Source organism: Bos mutus, chromosome X, assembly GCF_027580195.1.
Source record: "Bos mutus isolate GX-2022 chromosome X, NWIPB_WYAK_1.1, whole genome shotgun sequence".
Classification (NCBI taxonomy): Eukaryota; Metazoa; Chordata; class Mammalia; order Artiodactyla; family Bovidae; genus Bos; species Bos mutus.
In genome coordinates, this window is record NC_091646.1 from 36877880 (window position 1) to 36895113 (window position 17234).

At 38.5% G+C, this 17234-nt stretch overlaps 1 protein-coding gene across 1 annotated transcript; it reads right to left on the reverse strand.

The window, feature by feature from the left end:
• Positions 1-16476: 16476 nt before the first annotated feature.
• LOC138986480 (ribonuclease H-like) lies at positions 16477-16860 on the reverse strand. Its single transcript, XM_070366570.1, has one exon. The coding sequence runs from the start codon at positions 16858-16860 to the stop codon at positions 16477-16479; it is 384 nt and encodes a 127-aa protein (XP_070222671.1).
• Positions 16861-17234: the final 374 nt, after the last annotated feature.

The following is a 17234-nucleotide window of genomic DNA, read 5'->3' on the forward strand; positions in this document are numbered from 1 at the left end:
GATCCATGTCCAGTTCTAACTGTTGATTCTTGACTTGCATATAGATTTCTCAGGCGGCATGGGAGGTGGTTTGGTATTCCCATCTCTTTAAGAATTTTCCACAGTTTGTTGTCATCCATATAGTCAAAGGCTTTGTCCTAGTCAATAAAGCAAAAGTAGATGTTTTTCTGGAACCATCTCACTTTTTCAATGATACAGAGGATGTTGGCAATTTCATCTCTGGTTCCTCTGCCTTTTCTAAATATATTCAACATTATTAAAACAGAGAATATGCTCTCTGTCTTGAGAAAAATAAAATGGATATAAAATGTCTTTTCAAGATCGTGATAATTATTCTGGGTTGGTATGCTAGTATCTGTGTACCAATTCATAAATTTCTTAGCATTTATATCAACTATTAAATATCTTCCTATGATAAATAGCAACTTTGTGATGTGGTGGCACTCCCAGGATAGATTTTAATTTCAGACACTGTAAATTTGCAAACACAAGTTATTGAAGCCATTGAGTTGTAAAAGCATTGGACTGAAAGTGTCTGCAGCTTAAATTTCATTCATTTAAATATTTAAAATTTGCCCTCCACAATCCTATTCATATGTTTAATGGAACTCTTAAATGTAACACTGGTATATAAGCTTTATGAGAAAAAGAGTTCTTTTTTCTCTTGTTTATTCCCTTACCTAGAACTGTACTTGTTACACTGTAAATTCTCAATAACTGCAGTATCTGGAAAGAGATATTTACTCAGGCACTCTTTTACTTACCTGTGTTTGATGCTTGTGTGCAATGTACTATGTTTTTCACATTTAACAAATAATTTATCAAATACTTCTGTTTTTTCCTTCTTTAAAGCCAATGAAGGAAGTTGTACGATCTCACACACCCATGAAAGGAACAACTACTGTGGAGATCTGGACTCATCCCCAACCACAGGTTTGAAAGGAAACACAATGTTTCCCTTTAACTGATTTTATGAATGTATATAAAAAAATTATTGTTATATTTCTCAATATATGTTCTTTGAAATTTCTTTAGGTGACTTTGCCCTCGACTTGTGTGAAAATATGACTGTAAATACCTATTTCTTCCTAGTGTGTTTCTATAATAATAGTGGAGGTAGTTTATTTGTTAGATCAGATGCAAGCATCACCCAAAAAGTATCTTCTAAATGATTGTTTCACTGATGTGTAAATCTAGTCACGAGGTAGTGGAAGAACAACAACAGAAATTGAGAACCACTGTTTTGTAGTATTACTTAAGTTTAAGGTATATATGCGTGCATGCTCAGTTGTGTTTGACTCTGTGACCCTATGGGCTGTAGCCTGCCAGTCTCCTCTGTCCATGGGATTCTCCAGGCAAGAATACTGGAGTGGGTTGTCATTTCCTCCTCTAGGGGGATCTACCAGACCCAGGGATTGAATCTGGGTCTCCTTCATCTTCTGCGTTGGCAGGTGAATTCTTTACCACTGAGCAACCTGGGAAATTTAAGGTATAGGACAATTTGATTTTATGTTAATTAGGCAAATTTTAGTATGACCTCCTTGTAACAAACCAGCTTGAATTTAAAAAGAAATTAAGCTATAAGTTATTTTTACATAATTCACTTTTAGTCATCTCCATCAGGGCGGCTCAGAATGCGACTGACAAAGCCAATCACATTTGTTTTCTTCATAGAGGCCTTAAGGGATTTTAAAAATGAAATGAGATCAATCTAAACATTTGTTTGCAATTTGTTATTCTGTAGCTGGTTTACCTAATGTTGCTAATAACAGAGAGGTCCTGCATCTGACACCTTGGGTGCCAAATTAATAACCATAAATTATCCTCTATCCAGATATTTTCAAATGTCTTTTACATGTTACTAAGGAAATAAATATTTTTAAAGGTAGATACATAAATGTATATCCAGAGTATTAGAAAAAAACCAAAAAGAAGTGAGGAGAGAATCACATTGTTTATTATTTCATGAGTGCTTCTGAAACTCATGGAAGTTATGTGTTCTATAATAATAATATCCTAAAATATTTTACAGAATTAATTTATCCTCTTTAGGAAAAGTTGCAGAATTAATGCATGCACTGTGGGAAGAAATGATTAATTAAATAAAGTTCATTGCAACCTCAGAACTGTACAAAATTACTTGAATCCAAATTCATGAAGTTCTGCCAAATTTCAAACTGACTTTCTACTCTTGCACTTCTGATTCAGTCTCAAGAAAACTGATGAGAATGTAGAATACATGGTGATATAACCCACATCTATATACTTAATTAAGAACCTATGTAGTCTTCTGAATAGCAGTTTTGAGGAAAAGCACACAATTTTAAAATCTGTACTTTACAGTCCAAAGATTTGAAATACTAGTCTGACATGAAGTGGGCTAGGGTAAATAGAAGTCAAGTGAAATTAGACATTGTTAAGTAAGACTCTTCCTCTATGAATAAGACATTGCTCTATCAGCAATATTTTTTTCAGCCAGTAACTCCTGATTGTATTCTACTAAATTGAGTGCAACATAAATAACTGTACTAATTTTTTGCTGATTACTGATTCTCCTGTTTGTTTAAATCTTGTTAGACACACAATTGTTTCTTATACAGTATGTTTTACTTGAGACTCTTGTATTAGGTAAATCTTGCAGGTATCTGACAGCTTTGAGTGTCCTTACTGCCTGAGATTTCAATTGAAATTTAAGATGTGTCACAGAGTGGTGGATTGCACTGCATACTATTATTATGAATATGATACAGATAGGGACTTTCCAACCTTGTTTTTGGTAAACACTGCACTTGCCTCTGAAAAGTTTAAAGAAAATATGTGTTTTATAAATAAGTTTTATAGTTCCTTATAGTTAGTAAGATATTCACTACTCATTTGTGGGATTTTAAAAGCAACAATCTAAAAACAGAAACTACTGAAATAGATTATAACCTGAAAATTAAATTATTTCTATTCCTCCACTGAAATCTGTAAACTCTTTGATAATGCTTCCCTCTGCCATTCAGATGACAATTAATTAAGACTCATGAAACAGATAGTGACTTGGAAGGTTTATTTCTTTTAAATGGGCACTGTAATGGTGTCCCATTAAGCAGAATTGTTCTTATCTATAAAGTTCAACTAATTAAAGTAACTTGTGAACCATGAAATAGTTCAGCTTATTCTTTGAATAATGAAAATCAAAATGTAAGTGTCCATTTCCTTATAAGAAATAGCCTTATAAGTAAATTTTTAGATTTTTATTAGAATTTTTAGAAAATTATGTATACAACTGGGGTGCATGTCTTGAAGTTCCAAGTTAGATTTTTAAAAATTAACATGATTTTTAAAAAACATTGAAAAATAAAGCAAATAACTCACAGTAGCTTTTAAGTGTGAAGGGGACAACTATGGGGTCATAAATATTCACTGCATCTGTGAAGTACTGGGGGAAATAGAGAGCTACTCAGAAATGTTCATTTCCCAGTTTTGCACATGCTGTTTACATATGTCAGTTCATGTGGAATTCTTATTTTTTGGTAATGCAGCATTTTATAATAACTTGAACTTTTTCCCTTGGATAATAAATTCTTCCAGGTCAAACACCTTTTCTGCCCCCTGATTCTTAGTAATTACAATGCTCAGCATGCAAGCAAGTCTAAAACTGAATAATATTCTCTCAAAAACTTAAAACAAAATAAAACTAGTATATGTGGGAGGAGTCTTTTTATGGTTTTCTATGACTTTCAAGGACAATGGCCTTGATTGTGAAAAAATTCTAAGGATAGTCTGATTATGAATATAGACATTAACTTGGTTGCCACTGTACTTCATTAAATACAGATGTATTGTGATCACAACTTATATTCATTAATAAATCAGTAGTATTAGGCAACTGCTATAGAATATGTGATCAAGGAATGGACCCATTCAGTTCAGTTCAGTTCAGTCACTCAGTCGCGTCTGACTGTTTGCGACCCCATGCATGCCAGGCTTCCCTGTCCAACACCAACTCTCAGACCTTGCTCAAACTCATATTCATCCAGTCAGTGATGCCATCCAACCATCTCATCCTCTGTTGTCCCCTTTTCTTCCTGCCTTCAATCTTTCCCAGCATCAGGGTCTTTTCCAATAAGTCAGTTCTTCGCATCATGTGGCTAAGGTACTGAAGTTTCAGCTTCAGCATCAGTCCTTCCAGTGAATATTCAGGACTGATTTCCTTTAGGATTGACTAGTTGGATCTCCTTGCAGTTACTTGCCATTAACTCCCCAAACCTTCACACCCATAGCTAGTGACTCAAGTCTCCCACAAATAACACAACTGACCTCTGACACAGAAAGTAAATAAAATAGTGCAAACTCTGTAAAGTGGTACAGGGGAATAATAAAAAGTGTTAGGATGGCCAAAAAGTTCATTTGAGTTATTCCATAACATCTTATGTACACATTTTTACTTTGTAAAGACAAAGAAAATCATATGTAGCAATGGAATATATTTATTTTATTTCACAAAATCTATATAAAAGTTACTACATAGCAGGTAGCCTTTTAAGCAGTTACAACATTGACTCATTTAATTCTCATTACAAACTTATAGCTATTATTAAGCCTATTATCATTAACTCTATTTTGTAGATGAGGAAGTTGAAGCACTAAGAGATGCTGGAAAGTAACAAAGACAGATTGCAGATTTCCTGCGTCTGGCTCTAAAGCTTATCTTTGTAACAATTGTTTTATAATTTCTTGTCCTTGATCTTTAGTGGTATGAGTACTTTACTTTTAATCATTAATGATTTTATTTTTAAGTGACTACTAAAGTCATCATGCTAGGTGCTCCACAGCAATTTCTTCTTTTTCTCCAGTCCCTACAGCAGCTTTGTTGATGTATAGCTATAATATCTGCTTTTCTTAGTGAGAAAACTGGGGCTCAGAGAGGTTGAATAATGTGTGTAAGGCTTGAGTGTTAGAGGGATTAAAACTCTAATGTTCTGATTCTAAAGTTCATGATTTTCCCCCAACCATACACTGCCTCCCATTCTTACATTCATAGAGAATGTCTCTTCAGTGAAACATGCACCCCATATGTGACCTGACATGTGACCTGACATGTGACACAACCCACATGTGACTGATTCCCATGGCATATGAGTGAATCTCAGCAGCATAGCAGATTTGTGCCATGTCCACAGATAAAAGGCTTGTAAACACCCACAGCAGATGAATACACACTGCAACAGATGGGAACCATTCTTCTGGAACTCTTAGACTACAAAATATTGACAACCAGTTTTGAAAAATTGATAACTATGATGTTAATATCCACTGGCTATTAAGCTTTAAAGTAGAACATGAATATGAACCAAAAATATATAATAGTAATTTTTATGAATTAAAAAGTCTCAATTTTCAATATATAAGAAAGAAATCAAGGATGAATATACTTTTTATCATATTAATCATTTCTTTACACAGAATCTGGATTACAACTTAGCTTGCACATGAGTCCTCTAGCAATGTCTACCTCCCAAGCAAAATAAATTGTATTTATAATCACAGATTAAACTTTTTGATGATACTGAGATCACAGTGTTAAAAGCTCATCACTTGGTGTACTCTATCATGTGAGGTCATAAATAAAGTATGTTGGGAATTAAATGTTGACTATACGAGAAAGGAATACACATCAAATTAGGTGGTGTAGAGTTTGGGACACCATTCAGGGTGAAGGTATGATCCTTAAAAGTGAACTGTCAGCAGGCAAGGTATAATGCCCAAGGGAGAATATGATAAACTTGGACTAATGTTCAGAAGCCAGATATCCTGAACTAGTGGGAAGGATTCTGTAGAAAAGATATTTAAGCAGTGCTGGTAATTCATGGTTAGGCAACTGTATTATTGGGTTCTCTTTATTGTAAGACTCCAGCCAATGGCTCTTCCATTACTATATGTGAAGCTTGGGATCGGTGATAAAGCATCTAAATTTGTTTTCACATCTGCAATATGAGGATGTTTATATCATTCTTATAGAATTGCTATGAGTGTTAACACAGTAGATTCTAAAGCAGGCACACAATAGATGTTCAATAGCCAGATATTCAATTCCTTTTCATTTTTCTCCTATCCCATTTACAAATTGGAAAGTAAAGCAAGAAGTTAGGGATAATTCCAGGTATATGAGTTGACTGAGTGAAACTGGCAATAGCAAGCATGGACACTTAGGTTCGCATGGCCTGCCCTAGTATGTAACACTCTGCCCTTAGGTAGTAAGATGATTGAGCATCTTAAAATACTCCCACATATGAAACAGATAATTTCAGGGCCAGTGTAGAGTTGGTTTTCACCTCGTACAGTTCAGTGGGCTAACAACCTTCAGAAGTATTTATAACAGAAAACTAGATAATTGCCAGAGACATCATACGTTCACGCCTCTTTATTTTCATAGCAGATATACTGAAGGAAAAATTCCAGTTTATTCAAGTTTATATATTATTTTTTCAGATCAGCAAGAGATTATATGCTTAAGAGATTTCCTTTTATCTAATCTAAAACTATCATAAGCAAATTAAAGAAATCCTATTAGAAGAAGCACTGCTGAGTTTGCACAGGTTCATAGTAACAAGTGCATATGGTCCCTAAGTTACTTTGATCCACCTGCTGATATAATCTATAGCTAAGTTAAAAATTAGTAAAAATAAAGTATACACATGTATGTATGAATCAGTCTCTTCGCTGTTCATCTGAAATGATCACAACATTGTCAATTGGTTACACACATATATAAAATAAAAAATTAAGAAAAAACTTTTCAAAATCTCATCTCTAGGTCTATTTTATTACCTAATCATTAGACCAATTGTTGATTTCTACCTAAATGTGGAAAAAATACTGGGAAGAGTTTATGCCACACTTATGCTATATATACATATATATATATATAGCATATATATACATATATATACTATATATATATATATATAGCATAAGTATACACACACACACTTCCTTGATGGCTCAGATGGTAAAGAATCTGCCTGCAATGCTGGAGACTCAGGTTCGATCCCTGGATATACATGTGAGCTTCCCAGGTGGTGCTAGTAGTAAATAACTCATCTGCTGATGCAGGAGATGTGAGAGATGCAGGTTCGATCCCTGGATGGGGAAGATCCCCTGGAGAAGGGCATGGGAACCCATTCCAGTATTCTTGCCTTGCGAATTCAATAGACAGAGGAACCTGGCAGGCTATAGTCCTTAGGCTCACAAAGAGTTGGACATGACTGAAGTGACTAATGCACATGCTTACACACACACACACACACATATAGAACATATAATGTTTATAATCTATAAAACGTATAGAACATCACATTCCTTAATGTGATGTGAAAGTACTTCACCTCATGAATTTGACAGATAATCTAAATAGTAAATCTGTCATTCCAGGCCTTATTTGTTTAGAATATATTCTGTTTCACATGCAACAATGTCAAATCGCTCCATTTTATGTTAGTGCCCAAATGTCAGAGAAGCAATGCTAGAACAATTTAGCAGTTTACATGCCTCTGACAGTAAAGATTTTTCTTTTTTCTTTTGTTTTCTGTTTTCTTTGACTTTGCAGTAGCTAGTCCTTCTCCCCTGCTGCTATTTCCAGCTGCTAATTCCTATTAGCAAATATTGTAGACCATCTTGATCCCTCTGAAGTTGTCAGCCCTTCTCTGTAATACAGAGCTGTTTTTTTGTTAACTAAAGTTATTGAAAAATGAGTATGGTAACAGAAGACTTATATTGAAACTCTCACCAGGTTTCTACAAAAGATCTTTGGTCAGATTTGAGTTACCTTAGAATTTATCAAAGTGAGTTTCAAAATATATTTCATCTATATGTTCTTTACAATAAAGCTGCAAAAGCACACCTGGAATGCTGCTGTAAAACTCCCATTCCTCTCCCCTCTACTAGATTTCTCCTGTCTATTCTCAAAGAACTACCGTGTTCAGATCAGATCAGTCGCTCAGTCGTGTCCGACTCTTTGTGACCCCATGAATCGCAGCACACCAGGCCTCCCTGTCCATCACCAACTCCCGGAGTTCACTCAGACTCACGTCCATCGAGTCAGTGATGCCATCCAGCCATCTCATCCTCTGTCGTCCCCTTCTCCTCTTGCCCCCAATCCCTCCCAGCATCAGAGTCTTTTCCAATGAGTCAACTCTTCACATGAGGTGGCCAAAGTACTGGAGTTTCAGCTTTCGCATCATTCCTTCCAAAGAAATCCCAGGGCTGATCTCCTTCAGAATAGACTGGTTGGATCTCCTTGCAGTCCAAGGGACTCTCAAGAGTCTTCTCCAACACCACAGTTCAAAAGCATCAATTCTTTGGCTCACAGCCTTCTTCACAGTCCAACTCTCACATCCATACAAAACCACAGGAAAAACCATAGCCTTGACTAGACGAACCTTTGTTGGCAAAGTAATGTCTCTGCTTTTGAATATGCTATCTAGATTGATCATAACTTTCCTTCCAAGGAGTAAACATCTTTTAATTTCATGGCTGAAGTCACCATCTTCAGTGATTTTGGAGCCCGGAAAAATAAAGTCTGACACTGTTTCCACTGTTTCCCCATCTATTTCCCATGAAGTGATGGGACTGGATGCCATGATCTTCGTTTTCTGAATGTTGAGCTTTAAGCCAACTTTTTCACTCTCCTCTTTCACTTTCATCAAGAGGCTTTTTAGTTCCTCTTCACTTTCTGCCATAAGGGTGGTGTCATCTGCATATCTGAGGTTATTGGTATTTCTCCCAGCAATCTTGATTCCAGCTTGTGCTTCTTCCAGTCCAACGTTTCTCATGATGTACTCTGCATATAAGTTAAATAAACAGGGTGACAATATACAGCCTTGACGGACTCCTTTTCTTACTTGGAACCTGTTTGTTGTTCCATTTCATCCTAAATTCCAATACTGATTGGAAGGTCCTTATGGAGGGTCTTACTTTAAAAATCTTCAACTGCGTCCCATTACTTACTGAAAGAAGTTTGGTTACAGTCCCATGTTTCCATGTTCTTTTAAATTAATTAATTTATTTTAATTGGAGGCTAATTACTTTACAATATTATGGTGGTTTTTGCCATACATTGACATGAATTTGCCATATATTGCCATACATTGACATGAGTGTACATGTGTTCCCTGATCCCAAACCCCCCTCCCACCTCCCTCCCCAAACACATGAATCAGGTCTAATAAGGCAGATGAAACTGGAGCCTATTATACAGAGTGAAGTAAGTCAGAAAGAAAAACACCAATACAGTATATTAATTCATATATATGGAATTTAGAAAGATGGTTATGAAGACCCTATATACAAGACAGCAAAAGAGACACAGATGTAAAGAACAGACTTTTGGACTCTGTGGGAGAAGGCGAGGGTGGGATGATTTTAGAGAATAGCATTGAAACCATATTTCCGTATTTTGACCCACACTTTCTTTCTGGTCTTTCTGCACTTTTCTTTCTGGCTCATTGCTCAATGCCTACCATATGTTCTAATGAAAATAGACTCTTTACTCTTCCTTCAGTTTCTTATTCCCCCCTACCTATTTGTTTGTATCTATTTCTCCACTTCCAAATAATGTTTCTCCCTTATCTCCTCCTGTGCTGAACCACTGGCATAGTACTCATCTTTTAAGGTACCATGTGAAATGCTTTTCAGTCCACCAAGTTGACTGAGTCCACTCCATTCTCTGAGCTCCCATAGCACTGTGTATGTAACTCTCAGGGTTTTTATGACACACAGGCTTATATTTCAAATATTTGTGCCCACATCTTATTCTCCGTCTATAATGTTAGCTCTTTGAGAACAAGGATGGATTTCAACTCATGACTCCATATCTAGTAGTGTATCTTGAATTCTGTAAGAGTTCTCCAATGAGAGACAAAATATTCTCCCCCACTTAAGGACTGGTATTCACCTACACTTTTCTTGAAGAGGCTTCCCAGGTGGTGCTAGTGGTAAAGAACCACCTGCCAATACAGGAGATGAGGTCATACATCATATTGAATTAGAGTTTGCACGTTGGAGTCAGAAAAGTCTGGGTTTGAATATCAGAATTGCCACAGACTAGTTATGTAATCTTTGCCAAACTGTTTAATAGCTCTAAGTTTTATTTTCATTGTTTATCATGACAATACTAATACATTTCTTTTATCAGAAATTGGTGTAGATTATATGCATAACCTATGTAAATTACTTAGTACAATGTCTGGCACATTGTAAATATTCAATAAAAGTTAATTTTATATGTGAACGTGTGTGTGACTTTGTGTGTGTGTACACAGTTTGACTGTTTGAACTCCAGGCCAGAGATCAGTGTTTTCTAATTTAATGCAACATTGTTTATTTCTTAATTCATTTATTTTCAAGAAGTCCATGCTACTCTGTCTTTCAACCTATTTCATTTCACAACGTGGTTTCCATTTTTTTTTTTAAAGTCTCCAAAGAGGAAGATTCAGTTCAGTTCAGTTCAGTCACTCAGTCATGTCCGAGTCTTTGCAACCCCATGAATCACAGCATGCCAGGCCTCCCTGTCCATCACCAACTCCCAGAGTTCACTCAAACTCAGGTCCATCGAGTTGATGATGCCATCTGGCCATCTCATCCTCTGTCGTCCCCTTTTCCTCCTGCCCCCAATCCCTCCCAGCATCAGAGTCTTTTCCAATGAGTCAACTCTTTGCATGAGGTGGCCAAAGTACTGGAATTTCAGCTTTAGCATCATTCCTTCCAAAGAAATCCCAGGGCTGACCTCCTTTAGAATGGACTGGTTGGATCTCCTTGCAGTCCAAGGGATTCTAAAGAGTCTTCCCCAACACCACAGTTCAAAAGCATCAATTCTTTGGCGCTCAGCTTTCTTCACAGTCCAACTCTTACATGTTTACTTAGCCTCTAAAATAACTAATTCATTAAACTCTGCCTTTCTTTGGCAAGAGATCAAATGGTAGGACATAATGGAACAAGAGACCCAAGAAGCAAAACTGTCTTTCACTTTCTTTTCATCATCACTGCTGCTCTTGAGAATTCCATCAGTGTTCCTCGTAGTGAGGCTAAATCTGAAACACAATCAAATGAACTCTGATACTTGGAGGCTTCAATAATTGACATCCTAATTAAAGCTACATTTGAAAAATCAACTACAAGTAATTTGCTCAGTGCTATTGAGTGATCTCTTGACATACTCCATAAAATCATTTTGGGGATGAATTCTTTCTAAAGTATCTGTTTATATGTAAGCTACTCTTGTACTCTGTGGATTTACAGGAATGGGAACCTGCTTGCTGGGCATAAATACTGAAGGTACACAAATAGTGGATTTAGTGATCTGCCTTGCCTCTTTAATGCACATGTATTTGGACCATGAAAGATAACTGTGGGACTCTTGGACCATTGTTTTTCAGTTTTATTGAGATATATGTAACTGACATGTGGTCTCTCCAGGTGGCACTAGCCGTAAAGAATCTGCCTGCAGTAGATGCAGAAGACGTGGGTTCTATCCATGGGTCGGGAAGATCCCCTGAAGGAGGACATGGCAACCCACTCCAGTATTCTTGCCTGGAGAATCCCATGGAAAAAGGAGCCTGGCGGGCTACAGTCCATGGGGTCGCAAAGAGTTGGGCAGGACTGAGAGACTGAACTCAACTGACATGTAACTGTGTGTAAATTTAAGGTGTGCTTCGTGCATAGAGAAAATGAGCTGTTGTAAGGGAGTGTCTCAAGTGTCCTGATGCAAGGAATAAGAATGGCAACACCTCTGCATCCCAGCCCCCAGCCTCTCTTCCCCATTGACCAAAGAAAACCTGAAGAAGTATCTAATCAAAGTATGTTGAGAGTTCAAGCAAGATGAATAATCAGTCACACATCTGTGCTGACTCTTTTGAGGCAGTGGTGCTTATTAAGGCTTCTGATACTTGAAGGCAACACTGAGGTCACTTAACCAGCATAGCATGTCTCCTCCCTGATGCCCTAAAGAGATGGTAGTAAAGAATGTTTATAGAGAAAGGACGATACAAAAATATTGCAGACTTTTTGGATCCTTGAAGGCATTTAATGCATGCACTTCAACAAGAAATTAATTAAATGAACAACTCCAGCAACTCCTTAAAAGTGGAACTTAATCATGGAAACCATGCCTTAGGTATCATTTTCCTTTGCTCTGTCTAAAATGTTTGTCTTGGCTAATCAGGTGTGCTTTGGGAATTCTGTGGGTGTTCTCCACCAATTCAATTGCCTTTCCTCTTCTCCCTTGCATCACCTCTGAGTGTTAGGCATTGTTGTTAATATGTAGCATGGAAACATATTGAGCTTCTGTTGATATTTTTTTCTATTACAACTCTTAAAAGCTTTGTTGTTAGTTTGAAAAGGAGTTTTACAACATATCAAATGCAAACTTTTCTTTTAATATTCTAATAAAAACACCTTTGAGAGTTACCTCTTCTGAGATAATATAATTTACACTTGTACAAAATTCATTTTGCTCTAAATTAAGGTAAATAAATAATTTGTGCAATATGTCCCACTCTCTCTGTGTGGTCTAACATTTTCCAAAGTAAGCTGTTTGTACTATTTCTTTCTTACTTTATTGTCATTTAAAACAATAATAAATCAAAAACAGCATTTATTGAGTGTTTAGTTTGTGAGAACACCTGAGGCAAATACTGGTAATATAATCATGAGAAAGAAAAAAAAAAATTCCAAGCCTTGTCTTCCAGTAGTTTACAGCTTAGCAAGAAAAAGGTGTGCTAACCATTAATTATAAAATAACAATAAATAGGTGCTAAATATTTGAATAAGCAGGGTGACAATATACAGCCTTGATGTACTCCTTTTCCTATTTGGAACCAGTCTGTTGTTCCATGACCAGTTCTAACTGTTGCTTCCTGACCTGCATATAGGTTTCTCAAGAGGCAGGTCAGGTGGTTTGGTATTCCCATCTCTTTCAGAATTTTCAACAGTTTATTGTGATCCACACAGTCAAAGGCTTTGGCATAGTCAATAAAGCAGAAATAGATGTTTTTCTGGAACTCTCTTGCTTTTTCAATGATCCAGTGGATGTTGGCAATTTGATGTCTGGTTCCTCTGCCTTGTCTAAAACCAGCTTGGACATCTGGAAGTTCATGGTTCATGTATTGCTGAAGCCTGGCTTGCTGAATTTTGATCATTACTTTATTGCATGTGAGATGAGTACAATTGTGTGGTAGTTTGAGCATTCTTTGCCATTGCCTTTCTTTGGGATTGGAATAAAAACTGACCTTTTCCAGTCCTGTGGCCACTGCTGAGTTTTCCAAATTTGCTGGCATATTGAGTGTAGCACTTTCACAGCATCATCTTTCAGGATTTGAAATAGCTCAACTGGAATTCCATCACCTCCACTAGCTTTGTTTGTAGTGATGCTTTCTAAGGCCCACTTGACTTCACATTGCAGAATATCTGGCTCTAGGTGAGTGATCACATCATCATGATTATTTGGGACATGAAGCTCTTTTTTGTACACTTCTTCTGTGTATTCTTGCCACCTCTTCTTAATATCTTCTGCTTCTGTTAAGTCCCTACCATTTCTGTCCTTTATTGAGCCCACCTTTGCATGAAATATTCCCTTGGTATCTCTAATTTTGTTGCAGACAACTCTAGTCTTCCCTTTTCTATTGTTTTCCTCTATTTCTTTGCATTGATCACTGAGGAAGGCTTTCTTATCTCTCCTTGCTATTCTTTGGAACTCTGCATTTAAATCTGTATATCTTTCCTTTTCCCCTTTGCTTTTCCCTTCCCTTCTTTTCACAGCTATGTGTCAGGCCTCCTCAGACAGTCATTTTGCTTTTTTGCATTTATTTTCCATGGGGATGGTCTTGATCCCTGTCTCCTGTACAATGTCACGAACCTCCATCCATAGTTCATCAGGCACTCTGTCTATCAGATCTAGTCCCTTAAATCTATTTCTCACTTCCAGTGTATAATCATAAAGGATTTGATTTAGGTAATACCTGAATGGTCTAGTGATTTTCCCCACTTTCTTCAATTTAAGTCTGAATGTAACAATAAGGAGTTCATGATCTGAGTCATAGTCAGCTCCCGGTCTTGTTTTTTCTGACTGTATAGAGCTTCTCCATATTTGGCTGCAAAGAATATAATCAATCTGATTTCGATGCTGACCATCTGGTGATGTCCATGTGTAGAGTCTTCTCTTGTGTTGTTGGAAAAGGGTGTTTGCTATGACCAGTGCGTTTTCTTGGCAAAACTCTATTAGCCTTTGCCCTGCTTCATTCCACACTCCAAGGCCAAATTTGCCTGTTACTCCTGGTGTTTCTTGAATTCCTACTTTTGCATTCCAGTCCCGTATAATGAAAAGGACATCTTTTTTTGGGGGGTGTTAGTTCTAAAAGGTCTTGTAGGTCTTCATAGAACCGTTGAACTTCAGCTTCTTCAGCATTACCGGTTGGGGCATAGGCTTGGATTCCTGTAATATTGAATGGTTTGCCTTGAAGATGAACAGAGATCATTCTGTCATTTTTGAGATTGCATCCAAGTACTGCATTTTGGACTCTCTTGTTGACCATGATGCTACTCCATTTTTTTAAGGGATTTCTGCCCACAGTAGTAGATATAATGGTCATCTGAGTTAAATTCACCCATTCCAGTCTATTTTAGACATTCACTCTTGCCATCTCCTGTTTGACCACTTCCAATTTGCCTTGATTCCTGGACCTGACATTCCAGGTTCCTATACAATATTGCTCTTTACAGCATCAGACGTTGCTTCCACATCAGAAGCATCCAACACTTTGGAAGCTTCCCCATCGAACCAGTCACATCCACAACTGGGTATTGTTTTTGCTTTGGCTCCACCCCTTCATTCTTTCTGGAGTTATTTCTCCACTGATCTCCAGTAGCATTTTGGGCACCTACTGACCCGAGGAGTTCCCCTTTCAGTATCCTATCATTTTGCCTTTTCATACTGTTTATGGGGTTCTCAAGGCAAGAAAACTGAAGTGGTTTGCCATTCCCTTCTCCAGTGGACCACATTCTGTCAGACTTCTCCACCATGACCCTCCCATATTGAGTGGCCCCACACAGCATGGATTATTTTCATTGAGTTAGATAAGGCTGTGGTCCATGTGATCAGACTGGCTAGTTTTCTGTGATTATGGTTTCAGTGTGTCTGCCCTCTGATGCCCTCTTGCAACACCTACCATCTTACTTGGATTTCTCCAACCTTGGACGAGGGGTATCTCCTCATGGCCACCCCTCCTCACCTGAAACGTGGAGTAGCTCCTCTCTGCCCTCCTTTGCCCATGCAGCCGCCACTCCTTGGATGTGGGGTTGCTCCTCTTGGCTGCCTCCCCTGACCTCGGGTGTGGGGTAGCTCCTCCAGGCCGCCGCCCTGACCTTGGGCATGTGGTAGTTACCTGATTTATTACCTTACCCAGTTGTTCCTTCTGCTGTGAACTCTCATCTCCCCTTACCTGAGGCAAATTTGTGGACATCTGTTTTATTATGGAAGGGGGCCTCCCATACACAATTTCGTACAGAGAATAGCCATGGGGCCATGGGGTCATCCTGAGTCTGAGAAGAGTCATCGGGAACAAGTCCACCCAGGAGCACAGTCTCTATTATCCACTTGGAGTGTGTCTCTTTAAGTATCCGGTTGGTTAGTTCCACCATCCCAGAACTCTGGGAATTTTATGCTGTATGTAATTTCCATTTCATGTTTAAAGTTTTGCTTACTTGTCATACTAAATCAACTATGAAAGCTGGGCCATTGTCCGATCCAATCCTGGCAGGAAATCCAATTCTGGGAAATATCTCCCTAAGCAGGCACCAGCCTACTTCTGATGCTCTTTCAGTCTGGGTAGGAAAAGCTCCTACCCATCCAGAGAATGTACATACAATGACCAGCAGATAATGGTAGTGTCAGTGAGGCTTCATTTCAGTGAAGTCCACTTCCAGGTGTTCAAAGGCCAACGTGTCTTTTAGCTGAATCCCCGGAGGTTTCTGTCTGTGCTGAGAGGCAGCCTTGACTGGTGAGCAGGCAGTGCAGTTCTGAGATTCTGTCCTGCATAGGGAAGGTGGGAGGGGGAGGGACCAAGAAATATTTTGAATTATCTCTTCCAGTTTATCATGGCCTAAGTGGGTCGCTTGGTGTGTTTGGCTTACCAGAGTGGATGCCAGATCCTCTGGTACCAATAACTTGCGACTTGGCAATTCCCACTGTCACTTTTCAGTCTGGATGCCCCCTTACACTTTGGCTAGTTGGTTTTGGGCTTCAGTGTATTTTGGAGAGTCCAGCTTTAGCTCAGGCAGCTCCGCCAATATGAGAGCTTTAATAGAGGATTCACTTGTCACCCCCAAGCGCTTGGTTGCTTGTGTAGAAGTCTTATCTGCCAGTTTGTTTCCCTGAGCTCGGGGGGTATCCACTTTTTGATGTCCTTATCAGTTTATGACCACAACCCTTTCTGGTTCTCAGGCAGCATCTAATAGGGTCTTAAATTCTTCCTTATTTTTAGTATCTTTTTCACTAGCTGTCAAAAGGCCTCTCTCCTTATACAGAGCCCTGTGTACATGTAGTGTGGCAAAAGCATACCTGAAGTCTGTGTAAATGTTTGTCTTCTTACCTTTTGACAGCTGTAGGGCCTGGATTAGAGCATATAGTTTGGCCCATTGAGCAGACCAGTGTGATGGCAGAGAGCTAGCCTCAACGATGGTTTCTTCCATGACTACTGCATATCCTGACAGTCGTTGTCCTTGTTTCACCAGGCTGGTGCCATTGGTGTACAGGACCAAATCTGGGTCGGGGATTGGCTGGTCTCTCAAGTCAAGTCTGCTGGCATATTTCCTTGCAATCATGTGAGGACCCACATTCTCCCACAGGAAGGAGAGTGGCTGGACTCAGGGCCTGACAAGGCTCAATAGTAACATGGGGGTTCTCACATAACAGTCCCTGATATTGAGTAATCTGGGATGATGACAGCCATTTGTGGGGATCCCCTTGCAGGAGAGAGTTGACCTCATGAAGGACTTTTACGATCAAACCTTTGCCCAAAGTCAGCTTGGTTGCCTCCTAGACCAGTAAGGCAACTGCAGCAACTGACCGTAAGTATCTCTAGCCACCCAGTGGCAACATTGTCCAGCCGTTTTGGGAGAAAAGCCACGGGTCTGTCCCATGTCCCCATAGTCTGGGACAACATTCCCATAGCCACCTTGTCCTTTTCACTCATGTA